Source organism: Tympanuchus pallidicinctus, unplaced genomic scaffold (assembly GCF_026119805.1).
Source record: "Tympanuchus pallidicinctus isolate F22 unplaced genomic scaffold, pur_lepc_1.0 scaffold15, whole genome shotgun sequence".
Taxonomy (NCBI): Eukaryota; Metazoa; Chordata; class Aves; order Galliformes; family Phasianidae; genus Tympanuchus; species Tympanuchus pallidicinctus.
Genome location: NW_026294669.1, coordinates 18,539,084 through 18,562,421, shown reverse-complemented (window position 1 = coordinate 18,562,421; position 23,338 = coordinate 18,539,084). Strand labels below are relative to the sequence as shown.

At 41.8% G+C, this 23,338-nt stretch overlaps 3 protein-coding genes across 8 annotated transcripts; 2 read left to right on the top strand and 1 right to left on the bottom strand.

Annotated features, from left to right (window-relative positions):
• Window positions 1-2: 2 nt before the first annotated feature.
• PHOSPHO2 (phosphatase, orphan 2) lies at window positions 3-1,532 on the bottom strand. Its single transcript, XM_052675010.1, has one exon. The coding sequence runs from the start codon at window positions 1,235-1,237 to the stop codon at window positions 503-505; it is 735 nt and encodes a 244-aa protein (XP_052530970.1). The 5' UTR covers window positions 1,238-1,532; the 3' UTR covers window positions 3-502.
• LOC128076797 (cilia- and flagella- associated protein 210-like) lies at window positions 1,502-8,079 on the top strand. The gene is given in 10 exon segments (XM_052674979.1): window positions 1,502-1,989; window positions 1,991-2,075; window positions 2,571-2,797; window positions 3,439-3,612; window positions 3,706-3,899; window positions 4,805-4,961; window positions 5,493-5,632; window positions 6,384-6,576; window positions 7,040-7,204; window positions 7,638-8,079. Coding segments are annotated over 10 exon segments (2,049 nt in total). The 5' UTR covers window positions 1,502-1,620; the 3' UTR covers window positions 7,983-8,079.
• Window positions 8,080-9,483: 1,404 nt separating this feature from the next.
• On the top strand, window positions 9,484-18,784 carry LOC128076805 (cilia- and flagella- associated protein 210-like). 6 transcript variants are annotated; one of them, XR_008204658.1, is made up of 9 exons: window positions 9,484-9,758; window positions 10,513-10,669; window positions 11,941-12,080; window positions 12,777-12,969; window positions 13,500-13,664; window positions 14,243-14,349; window positions 15,434-15,600; window positions 16,098-16,372; window positions 18,389-18,784. XR_008204658.1 is itself a non-coding variant. In XM_052675007.1 (7 exons), exons 1-6 carry the CDS (start codon window positions 9,661-9,663, stop codon window positions 14,321-14,323), a joined length of 834 nt encoding a protein of 277 aa, XP_052530967.1. In that variant the 5' UTR covers window positions 9,484-9,660; the 3' UTR covers window positions 14,324-14,349; window positions 18,389-18,784. The 6 variants fall into 6 exon arrangements, 2 of the variants coding, with proteins under 2 accessions (XP_052530967.1, XP_052530969.1); XR_008204659.1 differs by lacking the exon at window positions 16,098-16,372; XR_008204656.1 differs by having other exon boundaries at window positions 16,098-18,784.
• Window positions 18,785-23,338: the final 4,554 nt, after the last annotated feature.

The window sequence follows — 23,338 nt, the reverse complement described above, 5'->3', positions numbered from 1 at the left end:
AGTATATTAAAAATATAAATGCATCTTCAGATCAAACAGGATTAGAGACATACCAAATCATTTACAAATTAAACATTTATCCCCAATTTTAAAAAAAGTATTCAAAGCCAGAAGTTCCAGAATCACCTTCCTGGTAAGTAAAGCATATAAATTCTTTAAAATAATTATTCTTTTGTGCACTAATCTTACTCCTTCCCCACAGCACATGGAACATCACTTTGGTTGCTGGTAAAGGCTCAGGATGGAGAAGACAAAAGGAATTGGCAATTCCTCACGCAGCCCCCTCCCCCTCACACGCACACTTCTCCACAAAGGTCAGAATGCACACTACACCTGAAAGCCATTTTAACATCACTTTCCCATTACTGAGAAAACTGAAAATACAATTTTATATTATGTTTGAACAACATAAGTTCAGCTAATATCCCAGTTCCATAATATCGTGTTTCCATGTGAGCATTTCTCACCCAGGAAGAAAAAAGGATAAATCAGTTTCCTTTTATCACTTCAAATGTTCTTTTATAAGCAGCTTCAGATAAGACATAATTTCAACAGCAGATGACCAAACCAGAACAGAACACTCTATGGGACAAAAATCTCGAGAGAGCTGAGAAATCTTTTTCTCTAGGGTATACCCATGCCTGGGCATAGCAACATCACCCTTCTTCAGAAACATCACAGGGCACAAGTCATTCCCACCATCACCTATATAGGTTATCTGCGTATAACTCACTCCTCTCTCCACCTGTTTATCTAGAAACTCTTTTAAAACTGTCCTTTTGCAAAGGTTTTTAGGGCACTTTGGACAATGGTGGGCATGAAAGTTCTGCACGGTCAGGTAGCCAGTACTGCTGAACACTGCTGGGTTTGTAAACACTTCATCAAACACCTCATGGAAATCAGCAGCTTTTAAAATCCAGTCAATAAATACTGTGTTAGAATCTGAAACAATGATGCAGTCAAAAAACTCTTTGTTCTTGCCAATAAACCCCAGAAGATCGACCATGCCTGCAGTGAAAGGAATTGTTGTCATGGTTCTTTTCATGTCATCTTCTCGGACGCCACTGTCCCCCAAGTAGACAAAGACTCTGCCCATGTATTCTGTCCAGTGTCCTGGCCGGTAGGAGTTCCGTAACTCATTGGGAAGCTTTTTGTCAGGGGCACATCTCACAATCCAGGTGTCGCTATTTTCATCTACGATTGTATGGTCAAAATCAAAAACCAACAGAAATTTCATAGCTGTTCATGAATGGGTCCCAAAACAAACAAACAGAGGAAAAAAATATTTACATAAATGAAACTACAGAAATGTTACCCCGGTTCTGCGCTCAGGAGAAAAAAAAAAAACAACATGTAAGAAAGACAAATATCTGAACAGAAAAAGCTATTTATGGCCACTACAACTATGGGAAAAGTAACGCTGAGGCTAAAAACAGCAGTGTGGGAAGGTCAGAGCTGCAGCCCGTGCCAAACCTCCGCCCGCCGCAGCCCCGGACTGCGTCCAGCGGTAACTGCAGCTCCAGCCGCGGGCCTCGCACCGCAGCAGCGGTTGCACACTTCCCCGCCAGCACTCCCAGGGCACACAAACCGGGATTCTCCAGCACCTAGAGGGACACTCAGATGGCGCCACAGAGTTCGGAGACATTTGGCGAGCGAAACACCGAGCAGCGGGCGGCGAGGACACGCCAAACGCAAGGAACCGCGGCCGTGAAAAAGCACTGCCGCTCGCGGGTCCGGGCTGCAGAGCACTTCCTCAGCCCGCGCAGCCCCCGCGACAGCTCCGCGCCCCGGCAGGACGCACCTCACGGGCCTCACCGAGCCCCTGCCTGCCGCCGTGCCAGGGCCGAAAACGGCGGCGGCGCCCGGGGGCCCGCAGGACGACAGGACGCCGAGAGCCGGGAGCGGCACCGCCGGCAGCACCGATCGCCACTTCCGCCTCGCGCCGCCCGCCTCCGCTCCCCACCATCACGTGGCCCCGGCGGGGTTGCCCCGGCAACGTGGCGCACACACGGCGCCGCGGCCGTCGGCCATGGCGGCGGGGACGAGGCTGACGCGCCGGAGGCGGCGGCTGGCGCGTGAGTGGAGCCTCGCGGGTGCGGGCAGAGCCGCTCCCCGTGACCCTGGGGGTGTCCCCGGCGGGCGCCTCCCACCCGCGTCCTTAGGACGTACGAACGCACGGGACGAGGGCGGCAAGGCACAGCCGATGCGCACCGTGCCTTACAGCCTCCCCGGAGTTCCTCCCTCCCTCCCCGGAGCGCTGTCCGGTCCCGGCTGCTCTCTGACCCACGTCCAAGGGCCGTCCCAAACTGCCAGGTACCACAGGTCAAACCTGCGCACATAGACGGCCGTGGGACGCGTGAGCAGTGCCGCAGCCTGAGCACCAACAGCTCTATGGTCAGAACGCTAGACCAGGCGCTCTGTGCTGGCTCCAGGGTGCCGAGGTGGGGAGAGCGACCGTGAAGAGCGCTTGCTGTCGCTACCGTGCACGAATTCAAACGCTGACACAGGTTTGAATTCAGGATTTTCTGACTCCAAATAACATCAGTACTTTTATTCCCCCCTCTATGCAGCATCACACGGATTTGAAGCAAATAACATTCTAGATGGATGTTTTCTTCCAAACGAAGTAGATCTCTGTCAAGTAATTGTATTGCCAAGAGCAGAGTGGGAAAGGATGCAGGATGGCCTCGGCAGCATGAGCAGAGAGGCAGCACGCATCCTCGCGGAGCAAAAAGAACGACAAGAAATGCACTTACGCTCCAAAGCAGCTGTCAAAGACTGGACGAACACCATTATGGTAAGCACTGCGTGCGTTTCTAGACTAGGCAAGTTGTTTTCATGTACCCAAAAAGAGAAGAGCCAAGCTGTGTGGTGTAATCAGTGTGCCCAAGGGACGGGATGCCATCCAGAGAGACATAGGCTGGAGCAAAGGGCCCAGACAGACCTCGTGAGGTTCAACAAATCCAAGTGCAAGGTCTCACACAGGGGTTGTAGCAACCCCCATTAACAATGCAAGGTGGGGGACGTAAGGACAGAGCACAGCTCTGCTGAAAAGGACTTGCGGGTACTGGTGGATGGCAAGCAGGGCACAAGCCAGCAATGTGCTATCATGGCCCAGAAAGCCCACTGTATCCCAGGCTGCATCAAGAAAATCATGGCCAGCAGGGTGAGGGAGGTGATTTGCCCCTCTGCTCTGTGCATTGTGATTCTGTGACTCTCAAACGCAATAGTATTTACAGGTGTAATCCCTGAGTTTAACATTTGCTTTTAAACATCTATTTTAACTAAGCTCTGCATAAATAGTTTAATTGCCAAACCTGAAATGCAAGAGAAAAAAAAAAAAAAATCATGGAGTGTGCTATCTTCAGAATGGTTTATATTTAATCCACAATTTTTAAATGTGGTTTATAAGAAGGTGAATTTTTACCTGCATTGTAGGGCCAGGCACAAAGAAAACTGAAAGCCAAAAAACTACGTGAAGAAAAGCAAGAGGAAGAAAGAAAGTTACTTGATTTGGAAGAAGCAGAATTCCAAGCAGCAAAATGGAAGGAGACCATCAATAAAGCAAAAGCTTATCTGTACCACCAGAACGAAAGAGTGAAAGGGTTGCATGTCTGTTGACAATTTACAGTTTTTCCATTCAAATCATATTGAGTTTCTTTAAACACTTTGGACATGCAAATTACTAAAATTGTTCTCTTGCAGAGTGCCCTTCTACTTGCTGAGGTCCTAAAGGAAAGGGATGCTCAAATTGAATTTAAGAAGTTAAAGTCAGATGTTAACAAAAAGAAGGAAGAAGAAATAGAACGTAAATGTAAAGAAGCTATTCTCAGAGAGGAAGAAAAGGTACATCAACGTTATATGAATCGACTGGCACTGTGCAGAGATCAGCTGGAACAGTAAGTAACAGTAAAGTAGGATTGTTTTGGATTAATTATTTAGACTCTCTTCTCACAAATACACTCTACAAGGTTTCTACAGAGAGTTAATAATCATTTGTCTCAGAAATGTGACATTTTAAAAAGAATAATCCAAACAAAAGACCTTGCACAAGAAGGAGAAGCAGTGTGGTAAAGTTGCCAACAGTCTGCATGTGAAATCACTTCCAGTAGGCAGCAATAGGTTTTAACCACATCACTATTTCAATTTTGTTCCTGACAGTATATTCTAAATCAATTTTGATTCCAGAAAAAGAAGAAATTAAATCAGACTGTTGCATTGGCCATAATCAGCTACCAGATAATGCATCTAGAGAACTCATCACTGCTACCTCCACTCTTTCAGCTATTCCCAAGCATTTATGGGGGAGTCACCAATGCAGGTGACAATTACAGAACTGGTGGCTGACAGAAGGAATCAAATTCCCTGATGCAGGTGGTAGGTTTAAAGTCTGGTCTCAAGAATCCTAGGTCTGGAAGAATACCACTGGTATAAGCTGTTGCCTGCGTGTCCACACAGAGAAATGTGGGTATGGTGGGACTTACTGGGGAAATCTTGCTCACTGAAGCTGCTGCAGAGATATGGCAAAATGTAATGGATGCAGAGGTGCTCATGGGTTGTCCAGCTCAATCTTGTTACCAGCCATCTGCAGTATATCTGCATATACTATGTAGCTAATTTCTGGTCAGATTACTGAAGAGCTACCTCTACAATGATGCTGGTTTTTACCTCAGACATTCTACCCACCTTCTCTTCAAAATACCAGATATTTAAGTGTTAAAGTAGCTGTAGACATGCAGAATCCCTATCTGTTCATTACTTCGTATTGCCCCTTAACCCTTAAATTCCACTTTTTTTGTTTCAGAATAAAGGAGCACAAGCATCAAGCAGATCTTGCCAAGCTAGAAGACAAAAGAGAAGGAGAAGAAATACAGAGACTGAGCCAATTGTACCAATTAGAACTTCTGAGAAAGATGGAAAAGGAACAGGAGGAAAAAGTTGAACGCCAGAGGTTGTATCATGTAAGTAACAGGAAAGCAAAGAGTTCAAAATGTTCACTTTGTTTTGGCTGTCTGGAGTGAAACAGTAATGTTAATTAATATAGCTTAACGTGCCTACTGGCAACAGGAGGTTTGCTGATAGCTTCAGTATGCCATGTACCATGTACCTGCCCAGTTTTATGCCCATTTTTCTTTGATAGGAAAGGGGAATAATTACAGTTTGTGAATATGAAAATAATTGGAGGGGTTTGCACAGTCCCGTTCCTTTCAGCATTCCCTTCTCCCATGTGTGTGGATGGGAGCAAGGGATAATGCTCCCTGCTTTGCACAGTAATGGGTTGGCAGAAGCAGCTTCAACCCATGTCTGATGCTTGATTCCCCTTCTTTCTCTTCTACCACCTCCCCTTCATGCATGCTCAAACCAGATGAAGAAGCAATAAGAATCCCTTTCCTCTCCATTCTCTTTGAAAGAAACATGAAGAAAGGGAGTTGCTAATCCAGGCCTAGATTTTCTAAATTTCATATTATATCAGGATCATTTTGCCTATGCAGGAACATGTAGCTAACCAGAAAATTATCAAAGCAGTGGAGGAACAAAAGCAAATGGAAGAAGACGATCGGATTAGAGCTCATTTCAAAGCAAAGCAAACTATTGCCAAGCTGATGAAAAAGAAAGAAGCTGAAATGCGCAGGTAGGTTCAAAGCTAGCTTATAAAATGTATCTAAACTGCACACTTTTCTTATTCAAATATTTCAGACTGATGACATAACAAAACCCACAACTATTCTGTAATTAAATTCTACTCAATGGGATACAGAGAATTCAGGACAAAAAGGAAGTTCTTTCACAGCATAATTAGTAATAGATCTCCTCACTCCTCAAAGCACAAAGATTTACAAAAGTGCAAAGTTCTACTCCAGTGTGTTGGGAACAGTGATTTTCTACATGTCCTGACAAGCCTCCACCCTCTCAGCAATTAAAGACAACTAGAATCATAGTTAAAAGTATTTTGGGGCATAAGCTATACTTCTCTGAGATAGATCAAGAAAAGCAGTTCTACTTCTTAACAAGGCACCTATATTAATTAATTAAATTACTTTATTAATAATGCTATTAGCAAGGTCTACCTATTTAACACTGAAAGTACAGCATGAATATACCAGTGATATGAATCTAACTGTTCCTATTTCTGGCCAATACTTTCTACTAGTCCCTCCTAATAGCAAGATTCCAGGCAGACTCCGAATGATACAGCATTTCACTGCAACAAAAAATCGTGTTACAAAATTATGGGGAACACTTACTTGCTAAATCAGATAATTTAAAAAAACACGACAGGAGAAATACAAGGAGATGAAGAAGTGGAATGGGTGGGGTTTGGTAGAAGCAATGCTTCGTGTAGACTGGGTGCATATGTTATGAATACTTATGTTCCTCTGCAGAATAACACAGGAACACCGGGATAAAATTGTTGAGCAATTAGCTGCCCAAATGAGCGAAGTAATGAAGATGGAAGATGAGCGTATTGCTAGAGACATTGCAAAAAAAGAAGCTGCACAAGAAAAAGAACAGAAAGAGAAGGAAGCAAAAAAAAAGGCTGCCATTGAGTCTATTGCTGAACACAGAGCCACTGTGGTAAGAAATGTAACCTGTTCTCCTCCCTCTTTGTGGCATGTATGTAGGAATATCTTCTAGGAATACTGTGGTTTTTAGTATGCTAACTGTTAGTGAGACATACCCACAAGTTCTCAGTGGCTGCCTTGCATATTTACAATTTACAGTTACACATCTAACACCTTAAGCAAGCCACAAGGTACCTGAGTTCATCCGTTCGAGTTTGAAAGCTCTGTAATTGTTAGTAATTTGTGCAAACACTTCTCAGTCTCAGCCCAGCTTCCTGCAGCTGAGGAGCCTGTCAGTGCTGCCAGAAACTGCACCTGGACAGAGCGCAGCTGCCATCATCCAGCACATCAGAGCACTGGTGTGAGACTGCATTGTTATTGCTTCGGGATCTGGCCTGGAGAATGGCTGATTGAAAGGCTTGGCTCCTCAAACTAGCAGGGTAACTGGTTAACTCCTTCTATTTTATAAAATGCAGGTCAAGATGAAATTGGAAAAGGAGAGAGAGGAAAAAGCAGAAAGTAAAAAAGAACTTAAAGCATTAGTGGAAAAGAATCAGATCTATCTGGAAACAGAAAAAACCAAGAAACAAAGACAACGTGATGCAAACATAGAAGTACAGAAAATTCAGATCCAGCAAATGGTAAATGGAAGTGTCATACCCTTCCAGCACCTTCAAAAAGGAGCATGAACCTAACTGACAGTGCTAGTCAGTGTGGGAGTCACCCATACAAACCCTTTCCTGTCAAGGAGTGGTGCATGAGTGAAAGCTGGTTTGCAGTGACACATCACTTCCTGTCCTGTGTTGTTATGTATGGCTGCTGTCTCCTTGTATCTTCTGGGCAGATCCCCAAGGAACAGCAGTGAATGCTGACGTTTATTCAGCTATTCAGTGTACACTTTCCTATGGTGGGGTGAGCTGGGAATGAACTGGGGAGGAGTGATATCTGACAAGCATGGTAACGTCACCTCCAATCTCCTGTAAGCTTACCCTCTCTAAATTTTAACAGACAATTATGTTGTGAAAAAAATACTAAGCTTTGTTATTCCCTTTTTTATTTCTTTTTCTTCCTCAGGCAGAAAAGAAGGCAAAAGAACAGCAGGAGAAGCAAGCAGACTTGGACTACAATGCTCACAATGAGCTTATTGCGCTCCATAAAGAACATGAATTTCAGAAGTATGCAAAGCAAGTAATTGAATCAGAATCCATGACGACACATCATCTCTATCCTCTCCTGAAAGCCTCCAAAGAAATAAGAGGACTTGGAAGTGGCCCATTTTCCAGAGGAAGTGAAGGAACAAATCCTGGTTTTCAAGCACAGGATGTTGCTGAGACCCAATTACCTTGTTGTAGCAGTGCTACTGCTGAAGAACTTAAGTGGTTAAAAGCCAACCAACCAAACAAAACTCCAACTTCTTGAACCTTGAATCTTCAGTCAAAACTATAAATGGATCAACATTAAATATATGTTATGAATCTGAAAGTCCATCTGAAAAAATCCATGGAATTGATTATGTTCTAAAAAAACACCAACTTGTATTTTATGGAAGTTGTAAGCTGTTCCTTTGCTGAAATGTTTCCATCACATTTTACGCGATGTGAACAGTTATGGTTTCATATAATAACGGGCTATAAGAATGCATTATGTATAATTTTGACCATCAACATTAGCCATTCCAGCCAAAGGCTCGCTACTACTGTTCCTTTTTCATTATTTTTCTAGAAATGCATTGTCCCATGTTTTTCAGTTCTGCAGGATATATGTGTGTGATACAGATTCCCAACACTAAAAAAAGCTGCAAAAAGTTACAGTGCTCACTAGCCTATTCACTATTCAGTATTCTCCATAACCAAAAAACAAAACAAAACAAAACAAAACAAAAACACAGAATTTACAGGGCAGGAATGCACACAAAAGTCAGAGTACTTACGTTACTGCAGTTTCTGTAGCACTTTGCAACTGTCTCTATAAAATTAATGCTTTGCTGTAAATTAGTTACATAGAAGTAAGGATGTAAGCTGCTCACAGACAAATGTGCTTATCCAAAAGGCAAGTAAGTCCCAATGTAGCTGTAAATAGCTATGACAAAAATACCACGGCAGTAAGAAACAACACAGTTTGGTGGTTCTTGCAAAAAGAATAACATGCATTCTGCAGTAGGCAAATTCAGATCTAAAATTGTTTCTCAGGAAGCACAGAACTCTTTGGAGCTTACTCTGTTGCACAAAGCCACACATACATCTCAGTCCTTGAGATCTGTCTCTTTGCTGAAATGTTTCCATCGTGTTTCATGTGACATGGACAGAGTTAGAATTTCGTGTAACTTCCTCTGCAATATTCTGAGCTCTGAGCAGGACATTCCCACTTTGGGGTCCATCAGAACTACAGCCCAAGGAACCGGAAGCTTAGCTTAGCTGCACACATCTTCCTGTTCCAACCCCGAGCTGCCCATCTCTCTCAGCTAGGGCATTAGTTAACACAAGTGCTAAGAAAGTTAGGAAGTTTCACAAAAAGGATGATTGGTAATATTTGGAAAACGGGTCTTTGTGCCATCAACATTCTGAGCATGGCTCCTGATAGCAAAAGGCTCTGACATACAGCACAGGGCCTGACGCCAGAGGGCGGCCCCCCGCGCGACCACAGCTCCCCTTATCTCTGCTGTGTAGCGAGTGGGCGCGTTCCTTCCGAACGGCAGCAACTGCCCCTTCGAGGAGCGTCTTCCAGGCAGGAGAAGGGAAGTCGAACGCAGTAGCTCCGCTCCCGCGCAGCCGAGGCCCGCCGTGCAGGGACACAGCGTACACAGTCAAGGCGCCGCGGCCCGGCACGGCGGCTCCCGCCACCCGCGCCCCTGGGGCCCGCCAGCAGCGCGCCGGGGCGGGGCCGTGCCGAGCCGCCATCGGAGCCGGGGCGTTCCCATCTCCTCCTTATTGTTGTCCTGTCGCTGCTGCTCTGCTCCTAGTGCCGCTCTCCGCCTCAGGGCCGCGCGGGGCTGAGGCGCTCCCGCTCTGGAAACAAAGAGGGCGGGCGTGCCGGGACGGCGGTCGCCGCCGGTGGGGATCCGGAAAGCCGATTTTCTGTCTCTCGGCGGAAGCTACCGATGGAGCACGAGAAGCCGGGCGCCGAGCAGCGGGAGGCGGAGCGGGAACACGGCCGCTACATGGAGCGCCGGGCGGTGGCCAGAGAGCAGCTGGCGCAGTAAGTCGGGACCTCGCGGCTCCCGGAGCGGGGCTCGGGTCGAAAAGCCTGCCGGGGCTGTCAGCACAGCGCCTGCGGGCCCAGTGTGTCCTGGGCTGCTCGGCATCGGCACGGCGGTGCCGCGCTGGGCGGAGGGACCGCGTCCACTCCAAGCGGCCGGCGCGTAAGCGCTGCTCGGCCTCTCGTGCCTTTTTGAAGTCAGTTCTGCGGCTTCAGAAACGCGTCTTGCTGGTGGGGAGCTAAACAAGGGGAGCTGTGTTCTGGTGCTGACGCAAGCGGCTTGCCTCCCTGGGGCAAAACTTGTCGTTCTTGCCGTTTCCCCGCAGTGATTCATAGGTCTGTCTGACAGGGACGGGCTGATGAGTGTTCCGTGCCTCCGCCCGCGCTGTAGCGCTGCTCGGAAGGCTGCGCTCGGACAAAAGCCGAACTTGTACGTGGAGCGGGCCGGCTGTTAAACAAGTGACTCAAATGCAGGCTGTTATTCAAGTCCATATGCAGGTCATGTTTGCTTTTGCTAGTATTAACTTAATCAGGAAATTCCTATACTTACTGTATGTGATGGAACTCAGCTTTGGCCAATGGATTTGTAACTACTGTTTTAAAAAACATGATTCTATTTTGATCTGATGTTCTGCTTTCACTTCGAAGTATCAGATTGTTTGGTGTTCAAGTACTTGTAGATGTGCGGTATTCCAGTCTGTTCCCTATGTCATGAAGTCCCAGGGCCATCTATTTCCTTCCTTTTCTGTTTCAGAATAGAGGAGCACAAGCATCAGGCAGACCTGGTCAAGCAGGAAAACAAAAGAGAAGGTGAAAAAATACAAAGGCTGAGCCAGTTGTACCAACTGGAAATTCAGAGAGGAAAAGAAAAGGAACAGGGGGAGAAATGTGAACGCCAGAGGCAGTATCATGTAAGTAACAGAAGGAGAGAGTTCATTACATGCTTCACCATGAAGCACTTGCATTAGGACCGTGAATAAATGGGTCTCTTGGCAGCAGGTTTGCTGATAGCTTCAGTAATGCTGGGTCATACTCCTCTGCCTTGCCAGTTGCAGGCAGTGTTGTTCCTGTCCTCTTTTGAGAAGGGCCCCTTGAAAGCTGCAGTGTGACACCCAGAGTTTTGACTGGTCTGTAATGGAAAACACTCGTGTAAGCACTGAAGAATAGCCCTGACTTTAGAACTGGATTTAAGCCTGTTTTAAGCCTGTTGCTCTTTCTTACAAAGAGGGGAGTAGGCTGGGTCTGTGAACGTGAAAATACCTTTATAAGTTGTCTTTCCCCTTGTGACTAGAATTGTTTAGGAAATCATACAATGGTTGGAAGGGACCCTGAAGATCTTCTAGTTTCAACCACCCTGCTATAGGCAGATGCACCTCCCTCCAGACCAGATTGCTCAAAGCCCCATCCAGCCTGGCCTTGACTGCTTCCAGTGAGGGGGCATTCACAGCCTCTCTGGGCAACCTGTTTCAGTGTCTCACCACCCTCACAGTAAATAATTTCTTCCTAATATCTCGTCTGAATCTACCCTCTTCCAGTTTTAAATTGTTTCCCCTTCTGTCACTACATGCCCTTATAAAAAGTCTATTAAAATTACTTAACATACCTGCTGTTCTCCCCTCCACACATCTTACGTGAACCTCAGTGCTTGCTTAAACAAGGAGGCAGAGGTGGATTGATTCATTGCCAAGTGAGACAGTACAAGGAGAGAACTCCACTGAAACCCTGTTTTCCTTTTCCCCTCCTTCCTATATTCCTTCTGGTCCTCCATTTGCCTTCAACCTTGCATGTGTGAGAACAGTATTATATACTAATTGCCATTTCTAGGTGACTACAAAATACTTTGTGCCTTACACTTTCACAATTTTACAGAGTTACTGTTTGTATCCTTCAAACAGACACAGTGCCTTTCTTGTGGGCAGTAAGAAAACAGAGGAAAATTTAACTGAAGGATATTGTACTGGGGACTGTGACTGCATACTAACTTTACTTCCATGGTAGTCTGTGATAGTTAGGTCCTGAGTGTTCTCTTCCATCTGTTCCTATGTTCTATACCTTCTCCACTGTTACAAAGAGCTGTAATTATGGACTAGATGTGAAGGCTCTACTGGATTTTTCTTTTCCTATTAAATATTTCAGAAGTCTCATTCTGCATTAAAAAAAAAGTTATTTTCCATTTAAACAGGAGCATGTAGCTGAACAAGAACAAATTAAAAGTGAAGAGAAACAAAAAGAAGACAAAGAGGATGATCAAATTAGGGCTTATGTTAAAGAAAAAGAACTGATGGCTGATCTGAGAAGAGAGAAAGATGCAGAGACCAGCAGGTAGGTTGAGGGCTAGAGTTCTTCGTGTTCTTCAAAGCTCCAACTTAATTTTGTGACAAACATTATTCTGAATTCTTATGCCACCAAAATCAAGTGTGTGATACAAGCACTTTTCAGTAATTAAAACTTGGAAAAAGGTGGAAAATTCAGAAGAAATGCTTATTGGTTTCAGTAGTAATTGGTGCTCTGCGGTCTCAAGTCTTCAAGTTGCCTAGACCACAGATCTCTGCATCAGCATGTTGTCTCTTTCTCTAAGACACATAAAGAAACATATTTATTACACTAACAAAAGGAATTGTTTACCTGCTTAATTGTGAGCATATGACATTTCTGAGCCAATGCAACAAGTTCCCTCTGCGTCCTACTTTCAGCCAGTACTCCCAGCATTGACCTGTTTTGGCAGTGTGCTAGGTGAACTGTATGATCCATTTAATTACTGCAACAAAAAGCTAGCGTGACAATAAATATATACATAGGGAGCGCTTATTTGCCGTGTTAGCAAAAGGAGTTCAAGGAGCTGAATGGGTGGGTCTGTGTGGCAAGAGAGAAAAATGGAATCATGGAACCACCAAGGTTGGAAAAGACCTACAAGATACAAGAAGTAGGACTGCTGATTTTATTCTGATAAATGCCTTGGAAGGCATAAGTATGTATCAGATATTCCGGTATGATATGGTAGCTTTTTTTGTGCTTCAGGCTAATTGAGGAGCATCAGGACAGAGCTTGTAAAAAACTAACTGCACAGATGAACAAGGCATTGAGGATGGAAGATGATCGTCTTGATCGAGCAGCTGCAGAGGTAGAAGATGAGTACCAAGTGAAAACCAAAGAGAAAGAAGCTAAAAAAAAGGCTGCCATTGAATCTATTGCTGAATACAGAGCCACTGACGTAAGAAAACCTAATCTGTTCTTGTCCCTTTTTCTGGTGTGTACTGAGAACATAGAAACATGTTTTTTAATGTGCTGTTAGTGAAACATACATGTGTATTCTCAGCAGTTTTCATCATATTCACAATCTACAGTTATACATCTAATACCTTAAGCAAGCTGCAAGTGGCATGCAGATTCATCCCTTTGAGTTTGAAAGCTCTGTAATTGTTGGTAATGCGTGCAAACACTTTCCAGTCTCAGCCGTGCTTACTGCAGCTGAGAAACCTGGCCCAGATCACAGCTTGTGTTGCTGGTGCCATCTTTCTGGGTCCTCTTTCCCACCTGGAGTTGGGGATCATCTGTTGGTGCTGTTGGAAACTCTGGGCCTGGCCAGAGTGCATCTGCCATGATCCAGCACACTAGAGTGCTGGTGTGGGGCTACATCATTATTGCTTTTGGATCTGGCCTGGAGTGGCTGATTGCAAGACATGGCTCCTCAAACTAGCAAGGTGATTATTTAGTTAACTGCCTCTATTTTATAAAATGCAGGCAAAGATGAAATTGCAGAAGGAGAGAGAGGAAAAAGCAGAGGGTGTGAAGGACCGCAGTCAGTGGATGACAGATGATCGTATCTACCTGGAAATGGAAAAAGCTAAGAAAGACAAACAGCATGATGCAAATGTAGAATTACAGAAGTTTCGAATCCAGCAAATGGTAAATAGAAGCATGGTACCCTTCCAGCCCTTTCAGAAAGAAGCATGCAGATATACCAACAACACTAAATACTGTCTGCAGGGCAGGGACAGGAGGCGTGCTGTGTGTGATGTGTTTTGTTTGTGATCTGGGTGCGCTGCAGATGTTGGGATTGGGGAACCAGCCACATCTTAGAGTAGAACTGAAATTTATTCTGGGCTTCCTCAGCCTGTATTCGTCAGGGAGGATTACTAGGAAGGGCTATTGATAGCGAAGAGATCAGTGCTGCAAATATGGCCTCAAGAGACACCACTTAGGAATGGAGATCCCCTTTCTGCAACTGAATTTCCCTTGAGCTAATGACCTTATTATTCAGTTTCTTGTGATGTCTGTGTCCCAGTGTGGGAGCCGCTCACACAAAGTTTCTCTTCTCAAAGAGTGTTGTGCAGGTCAAGTCGGTTTTTCTAAAAATTCACTATTGCACTTTTTTCATAACTTGTAAGATGAATGGGATAAGAATTCTGAACATAGGTGCAAAAGGTCTTAAGCTAATTATGTTGTAAAATAAATACTAAGCTTTGTAATTCTCTGTTTCTCAGGCAGAGAAACAGGCAAAAAAACAGCAAGAAAAACAAGCGGATTTGGACTACGATGCTCAGACAGAAGCCACTTTTCATTAAGAGCAAAAATTTCAGAGATAAAGACAGTGAGTAACTTAATGTGTTGCAAATGCATGTAACTTTTATTCTCCCCTCCAAGCATCCAGGGTGGTAACAAGGCTCGGATTTAGGTCCCCTAAGTAGGTTTTATTCCTCTTTTTTTTTTTTTTTTTTGTTTTTTAATCAAAATTAGTATAGGATACTGCTGGAACTCAGCTACCTCTTTGTGGGTAAACTACTGCAACAGAAAATTACAAAGGAACATGGAAGGTGTCCATCAAGAATTCATAAAATATCAGCTGAAGATTAGTTTTTGCTAACTGTAAATGTTCATTTATTCAGTATATTTTAAAAAAAAAAAAAAAAAAAAGCTTGTGTGGCACTATCCACATTCTTCCTTGACAAATGTATGTGAGCTGCTTTCTTGATCAGACACTGAGCAAATTCTTGGAATTGGGCAGGAATGTTGCAACTTACATGCCCTTCAAATCCCTGTCCAAGAATCCAGCCAGGACTCAGAACATGATCCCAGGTATTGCTATGGGCTGCTGAGCTGTTTCTGGACAGCAGGACATGGCAAAGTACAGCTGATTCTTTGTATCCACTTTAGTCAGTGCAGCCCAAAAGGGGCTGGTTGTGGAATGAAGAAGCTGCTGCTGAGAGCGTAACATTCATGATGCACGCATTTTGGGGGGCATTTGCCCAAAGCAGCAGTAGTCTGGGGTCATGGCTCAACCCCCATTACACTGTTTGGAGCATATCTTCCTTCTTAAGTTTTCATCCAAAAGGCTCCAGTCTATCATTACTCCGGAATATGAAAAGCACAGTAAGTAGGAACAACCAGAACAACCAAGAGATCTATCTCAAACTTGCTTCTCATCTACAGAAAGATGTATTCTTGCTGAACTGTCAGCTAAGCCATAGAGTTCTTTTCAATTATCTTGGAATAATTGACTTGTTTGGAAATAAACTTTTTCTTTTGGGGGAAAAAGGCATGACAGAGGCATGGCAATTAGTTTCTGAAATAGTCTCTAAATCCTTTTATACTTTTTTTTTTTTTTTTTTTTTAGTTCACTAATGAAAAATTTATTTCCCCTCTCTCTGAGCTAGTGCTCTCTTTATTACTTCAAGCTTTTTTCAGCAAAGAATGGAAACTTTTAATAAAGCCTTTTGAAGCTGAAACCTTGAGAAGAAGCACTGACTACAGTAAGAGTTGTGCTGAAGTCTGCAGAGCTTGATTATGCTCCAAATGCATACCCAAGTTCACATTTACAAATGCTCACTACCATGTGCAACTGGTGAGTTAAATGGATTTTAGTCTACTTGCACAGCAACGAGAAGCAAGGTGGATTGCAGCCTCATTTCCTACTTAGCTTTAAAAAAAATCAAAAGCCCTGTTCTGTAGATTGCGTGCATTTGAAATCCACTGTGTTTCCATGGGGCTTATATTCCCTTTTTCTTGGAACGTCTACAGAAATACTAAATTCAACTACCAGAAAGCAATTCTTCCTTTCACTATCTAGAGTGAAATAAGCATCTAGGGTAGTTTTTAAACACACTGGCTACATGTGGATTCAGTTGCTTATTTCAGCATTAAAAAAGCATTAATCAGTGATATTGCATTGACCTCCAAAGATGTGTATTCTTTGTGTGCTTGTTTTTAATGATTAATTCTAGTTAGTGATCCCTATAAAAAAGCAAAGAGGTTGTTTTAGCAACATGAAGAAGTAAATAGTTGAGGTTCTAGGATTTTTAGTGAGAAAACATTATGGTAACATTTAATTGTTCTTTACAGTTGTCCTACCTGAAAGGCAAGAATGGAAATCTTGCAAGAATAATAATACAGAAGACTAAAGTAATTTGTATGTTTGATATGTTGAAGAACACAAAGAAAGAAGAGAAGACTGGGAAGAAGTTAAAAGAACAATTCACTGTGCAATTAAAAGCAGATGAAAGCTATTGAACAGCCTGAAAAGATAAATAAACTGAAACAGTGAGAAAGTTGAGCTCACTGTCTGGCAAGGAAGAAGCTAAGGAGAGAGCTAGGAGCAGCCTGCAGCTGTTGGAAGGGTAGTACAGCTAAAGCAGAGCCAAGCTCTTGGTACTGTCAGATGATTGATACAACAGATTATTATGTGGGAGACCAGGTTGACTGTAAAGACACAGTGTGTTCATGCTGAAAGGTTAAAATTTGATCTTTTTGACTAGAATGGTGGTCAGCTATCAGCTGAGAAAGCTTTGAAATCATCACATTTAAAGCAGGTTGGTCTAGCTGACCACCATCTCTAGTGTAATGCCAAGTGTCACTGCATATGCTTATTAGCTAAAATTGCAATTTATAGTTAACAAATCAGAAGATGCTTTGAGAAATAACTTGACTACTAAACATGAACTACTGATTTTGCTCAACAGAGCCCCCTCTCAACTGGTGCGCTGCCTTGCTTCAGAAGTCATAGGACGCATGCATGTCATAGGACACACTCACAGGGATTGGTCTTATGAGAAGGCCAGGACCTAAGAAATGCAGGGCCTAGAGGGACTGAGACAAAGCAAACTGTGTTTTTTCCCCAACGTGTCACCCAACTTTGTGGAAATAGATTGGTGCTTTAAGTGCTTACCTCCAGGGTCAAGTGTGATTTTCCAGGACAATACCACAAGTCTGATGCCTGTATAGCTATAGCAGTAGTCTTCTCTGATTGAATTCTCACACAAAATGGAAGAGAGGAACTTTTATAATAACTCATCCTAGGTAGATTTAAGTTAATCACTGTGCAATTCTTTACTGTCAAGTGGTGATCTGGGCGAGAGTTTTCTAGTTCTAACATTACAGGCTGCTGCTGCTCAACTCAGAGGAAGGATGAAGATGACACCAAGTGGAAACAAACTTTTACTGAAGAGAAGAGTTGGCACCACAGGGCAATTAAGGATGGACGCTTTCAGATGCCACTATAGATTGGCTATATATAACTCTTGTGAAATTTTTTTCAAAACTTAATGGTGGTTTTAGTCAATTCAAAAGATTTTTTTAGTCAATTCAAAAGAATTTGTTCTTTTAATGACTAAGTTCTTTTAGATTTGTTATTTACTTATACCTTTTTCATATTTATAACACTCTCCCATTTCAAGACATGTAATCTTCTTCCTTTGTCTGATAATGATCCTTGTCTCTGCTGAATCTCCATTCTTGTTCTGGCAGTTCACCTTTTTCTCTGGTAGACAATCTTCCTTTTATTTCTAAATAGCTCAAAAAAAAAAAAAAAAAAAAAAAAAAAGACTTGAGAGGCAGTTAAAGTGAAAGCTAGAGCTATGATAAGACTGCGTAAGATACCTTTCTTTAATTCCTTCTATTTAATGTGTTGTGCTATGTTTCTAAATTTGGACTCTCTAGTCATTCTACTTACACTCTTACACTGCCAACAGTGCAATTTAAGCATCTGTTATGGTCTAGTAAATGATTCAAACCTGCTATTTAATCTATTAAATCAATCTTTTAGAAGATCTGAATCAGCTTTAAAACATAGTATCAAGTAGTTACAGTCAGCTATATTAAATAAACCATCATAATATTTTTTTTTTAATTATTTTTTTCCCTTCTGGGTTTCTCATCGCCAATGCATTATCCAGAGAAAATGACAATTCTGTTAGGTACTGAAGGGTGTGTCAGAACTGTAGGCCCAATAAAATTCAACATTAGATTTTTGCTCATATAATAGTATTTTTACTACATACTCTCTTCCAAATAAGTAGCACCTGACTGGACTTACAGTAGTCTATACTGTTTAAAAAAGAAAGCTAGAAAGCTGCAATGCTTACTGTAGGAAACAAGTAATAGTCACTGTGCAGACCAGAGACAGGCTCAAAGGTTTGAGGCTACCAAAACCTGGCAGCCTCCAGCATCCAGCAACTGGAACAAGGGCGTGCCAGACAAGGGAAATTTGGACCATCTTTGGTAAAGCTTAGTATTACCTTATTGCTGTAGGGCAATTGCTACTGTTTCAATTACAATCCATCAATTCATGTACATTCAATTGTACAGTAATTAGAAATAATACAGCAGGACTTAAACTTTTTTTCTTTCTCCTTCAGAGATACATCTGACAAGCATAGGAGCACCTTCAAATGAATAAGAAGCTATAGCCACTCTGCAAAACCTACCAATGCCTAACAGCTGAAGCTGATTGGAATACATTACAAGACACGCAATGTGCCAGAACCTGCGTATATTCAGCTTCAGCTCAAGAAACAATTACCTTATCTACAGCCATAGGTTTCAATAAGCAATTTTAACAGTGATTACTGTACTTTTGTTATGAAACATAGCAGTAGATTTCAGGAAGCCAAGAGGTAAAAATCTAAACATGTATTTAAGCCTGACATCTGCGCTGTACTCCTTGAGCATTACTGGGCTTCTAAGCTTAAGTAAAACCGTGTGTTGTGGCTTTAAAAAAACTGAATAATAAAACTGAGTAAGCTGTTCAAAAATAGCTGCCTGTGACAGTAATGTCAGTGCTGAGGGGTTTTTTTTGTTTGGTTGGTTGCTGTTTGTGTGTGTGTGTGTGTGTGTGTGTGTGTGTGTGTGGTTTTTGGGGGAAGTGGTTTCTTTGGACAATTTTCTACTTAATTTTATTTTGAGAACATAGTAGAAGGACTAGATTGAGAAAGCTGCAGCACAGGCTCAGTCTCTAATTCTTTATTAGAGAAAGAGATGTCTGCAGCAAGATAGTTGTGTGCCTCACACTCAAGTTTCTAAATTAACTAGGAAACACACAGCGAGGGTATGGTGTGCTTCTCTGCTGTCTCCTAAACACTGCTCTGGCAGAGCCAGGGTGCCAGAATGGAACACTTGTGTAGGTGAACTTTTGATCAAAACTTAGCTTTGCATTCAGTTCTAAGCTGGCAGCTATCTTACTGCTGTATTTAAATTCATGTCATCAAATAGGAACATCTTCTGTAACTGCTGAAAACTATTCTCCATAAATACAAGGTTTATTTTGATCAAAGTTTGAAACTTGCAAAAAAGCTATTGGGATAAAATACTAGATCAGTTTAGTCACACAGCTGCATTTTTGTGTGTTGAATTAGGTATTAGGTATATAGCCTGTCCTTTGTCTATTAGCAAACGTTATTGTCCAGTTCAGCGTGAGATTGAAGATGTGAATAGCCAGATTTTAATAAAAGCATATAAATTTGGGTTTAACTGAAGAGGTCACGTCCTGACATCACATCATCACATCCTGTAAATCTATACAAACAACAATTCAGAAGGCTCAAGATTTGAATCACAAGCACATTTAAATGCATCATTTGCACCGTGGGAACCAGAAATGAGCAATTCCCTTAATTATACACAAAAAATTAATACTGCAAGGACACTTTGCAGACAGATCAATTATGCTAACAAATACACCAAAAAAAGCATTTATTACTGAAAATTAATTTAATACACAAGATATACATTTCCTTTCAAGAACTTGCGCTCCCCCAGCTGAGAACTGGGTCATCATCCCAGTTGAGAAGTACAGATTACAAAATATTGAAGAGACAAATTTTGAAATATTTCACTAAATATTACATGCACACCACTACTTACATAATGAACCACAGTTCTTTTAGCTGGTGAAGGAAACCAGTTATCAGCTGTTTCCTCTTACAACATATCATAAATAGGCCTAAATTTCCAATCCTTCCTTTAATTAGCAGTTATGACTAAAGCAACACGGTGATTAGTTTTTTAATGTACACTTACAGGGATATGTACAGAATATGTAGAAATGACTGCCTGCCAAAAACAGGATGCCTGCCTGCTTTGGATGTTGCAAAATTTCAATTCAAAGTCAGGGTGCTGGTGTAGTTAAATAGTTCATTTGATGTTATGGTCAGAACTTTCATGAATATAATTTTTGAACAAATATGTTAGAGATGTGTATTTAGCAATGTAAGATCAGTCCTCTAAACTTGTTCATGTTAACTACCACATTCATTTCATATAAACAGTAACTTTATGATTAAGGAAGGACATACCTCTTTTACTTTTGCATAGTTTTACTATCTAAGCTAATCATTTATTATTGCTGTCCCTTTCATGGAATATCATATTAAGAAAACTTACTTTGACCTCATAGCTTTTGCCCCCACTCTCCAATTGAATATTACTTCTTGGTTTTATTTAGGAACAAGTTCTGTTGGAGTAATGTTTCAATGATGAGAACTGTTCAAGGATGTGTAATAAGTACTACACTAGAAGTACACACACAACAAGCTGGAAAGCTAAGTTTTTTTGCTAGAAAGCTGCAATAATATACCAAATTCAAATTCTGCAAAATGCAGAGTTTATAAACTTCGTGATATGCATTTTCTTGAACAATCTGGTTAAATGTTGCATTAGAAAAATTACAAAAGCAAAAGAAGGAAAGCAGCATGTAAGAGTTCTTAACATTTATGTCACTTTGATCTAGAAACATGAAGATTAACTTTGTCACTTGTGTCCCCCAGGTAAGTTGACCAAAAATTAACTCATGACTACTACTGCAAAATACTACTGTCTTTCATCAAAGTTCTTCCAGTATCAGGGAAGACATAAATCATTTAAAAGAGAGGTATATGGTAAAACATAGTATGTTTATCTTGAGGCTATTGTATCTCCAAAAGCAGAGATATGCATTTTCGACAGTTTTTCTGGAGTAAGGTCAGTTCTGGGGTGCTGACAGCACAAGCTGCCTTCTAGACAGACCATTCTCCCCGGCCTCATTCAGAAGGAATGACCACAAGCATTGTTTTCCAGTACACGTAATTATTGCTTTCAAACATGCTTCCACTTCAGTTCTCTAAACCAAAAGGCCAACAACTTATGACATTGCTGCCAAAGATGGCACTGAGTTGCACTCTGACCACAGTGCAATGGAAATACAACATGAGACTGAGAACAGAAAAACTGCTGTAGAGGGAAGAAGGGCTCAAGGACAGCAGGAGCAGTATCTACAAGCTCACCAGGCAACAAGAACTCAATGGTGCTTGGGGACATCCTGCTGTTCAAAGGACTGTGCTTCAGTCCCACTGAGTATCTTATCAGCATTCCTAATTTCTAGACAAAGAAAAGCACAAATGTGGCACATTCCCCCTCTCACTGCAATTTTTGAACTTAAAGCAAACAAAGCACTGAGCATTAAAACAACTGAGTATCAAATACAATACAGGCAAGGCACACACTCAGCAAGAGATTAAGAGTATCCTACCATGTGCAATTATAAGTGACCAACTTCTTCCATGTTACCTTAAAAAACAGGAAAACAATCCTTGTGCCACTTATTCAAATGAATTTTAACCCGCTATAAAAGAACTAGAGAGCATTAAATCTGCACAAATTTTTGACCTATAGCAGGGAAAGCTCCATATTAAGAGCACATAAGTGTTGAGATTACTTAGAGCTGAAAATTACAACTGAATCTTTGACATTTTAAATTATGTTCAAGACTTAGTAACCACTTAACATTTTAAAATAATTCCGTATGGATTACCTTACTGCCGCCTGGTGATATTTTTACCCTTTACTAGAGCAGGACTTGATATAGCTGAGGTTTTTTTGTTTGCAGGTTTATATGCCCTTCAGTGGCATTGGCAGGAACATTCTTAGTAGTGCAAACATACCTCTTGAGCAATGAGAAGTTGTGTAGCAGCTTCCTAAAAGATTAAAGAACACTGCAGTTTATACTCAAAGAGACCCCGAAGTGCACCGCAGTGCATACTGCAGAGCAAAAATAACATTGTGTGAGCTGCCACATACATTTCTTAAGCTGAATTTCTTGACTTTTTCTTACTATTCAAAAATCAAGAAGGAACTGCTACAAAGTTGTGCTGTGTTCTGACAGGCAATACACAGAACAGGCCCACTACAGGTCTTTAATTCACTCCTTTTTAAATAGTTATGTTATCCACACTGTTTGGTCTTGGAAAACATTTTTACAAATTCTGCATTAAATGACAATGCAAAATACATACTAAAACACGTAAAAAAAAAAAAAAAAGGTAGCCAAAGCAACTCCACAAACCATTCTACTAAAAAGTGATACTACACACCTCTAGTTTTTGTCCAGTAAGAGTTCTCACTTTGTTCACAATCCTGTATTTTCTTTTGTTCTCAAGACATAACAACTGGTTATTTCCTTTAGAGTAATAACTGTCTGGAGCACAACATCAAACAAAGTTTCAGCAATTCTGCTCATCTGCTGTGGACACATACTCATAATAAAGTGGGTTATTATATGGCAAAAATATTGACAAACATTACAAAAAAAGTAAGAATAAGTTATATCATGCAATCAGAAGATCTGCCTTAAAAAAATCAACTACTGAAATAGTTACACTTCAAAACAGCTTGACATTAATGCCCTTAAGACTTCTTAGAAACCTTAAGATTCACCAGCGTTTGGTGCAAGCAGACTGAAGGACTGACAAAAACGTTGGGGTTTGCACCACATTTGACCTCTCAACCCACAGCCATCACATACCAGCTCTGGGCTAATGGCACATATGGAAGCAATGCTGCAGCAACCAAATTGAATTCCTTCTTTTTCATGAGGGTGTCGTGTTGAGAAAGAAACAAGGCAGAGTCCTAAAAGCATGAGAGGAAAGCACAAAAGGGAGGGAATTAAACTGAGGAATGTATGTTTGAGGATGGGTCTTTAGAAAGTGAGGACACAAGGAGGGAAGCAATTTTTTGCTCAAAACAATAATAATTTATTATTATTATACTCTTAATTGCTCAACTCTTAATTGCTTTTTCAAACTCTTAAAAAGCAGCAAAAATATAAAAGATTTGCTGGTGGTTCCTTATTCTGGTCAGTGACCACCATGTCTGAGATGTGCAGACACCCACTATGAATTCTGGTAATTCTCACTTTCTTGTGCATTCATTAACTAGGAAGCGAGGCATGGCAGACTGAAGCACCCAAGCTGAATTTTCTACAGTAGACAAAGATGAAAGCATAGAACAAGAAGAGCGAGGTTAGAGAAAACAAGAAGTGAAGTGATGAGCACTCC

Bases quoted from the DNA above. Each gene is read 5' to 3' on its own strand.
- PHOSPHO2 (XM_052675010.1), bottom strand. From the start codon at position 1,237: ATGAAATTTCTGTTGGTTTTTGATTTTGACCATACAATCGTAGATGAA.
- LOC128076805 (XM_052675007.1), top strand. From the start codon at position 9,661: ATGGAGCACGAGAAGCCGGGCGCCGAGCAGCGGGAGGCGGAGCGGGAA. The intron at 12,970-13,499 runs GTAAGAAAACCT...TATAAAATGCAG, and splicing joins CTGAATACAGAGCCACTGAC to GCAAAGATGAAATTGCAGAA. The intron at 13,665-14,242 runs GTAAATAGAAGC...TCTGTTTCTCAG, and splicing joins AGTTTCGAATCCAGCAAATG to GCAGAGAAACAGGCAAAAAA.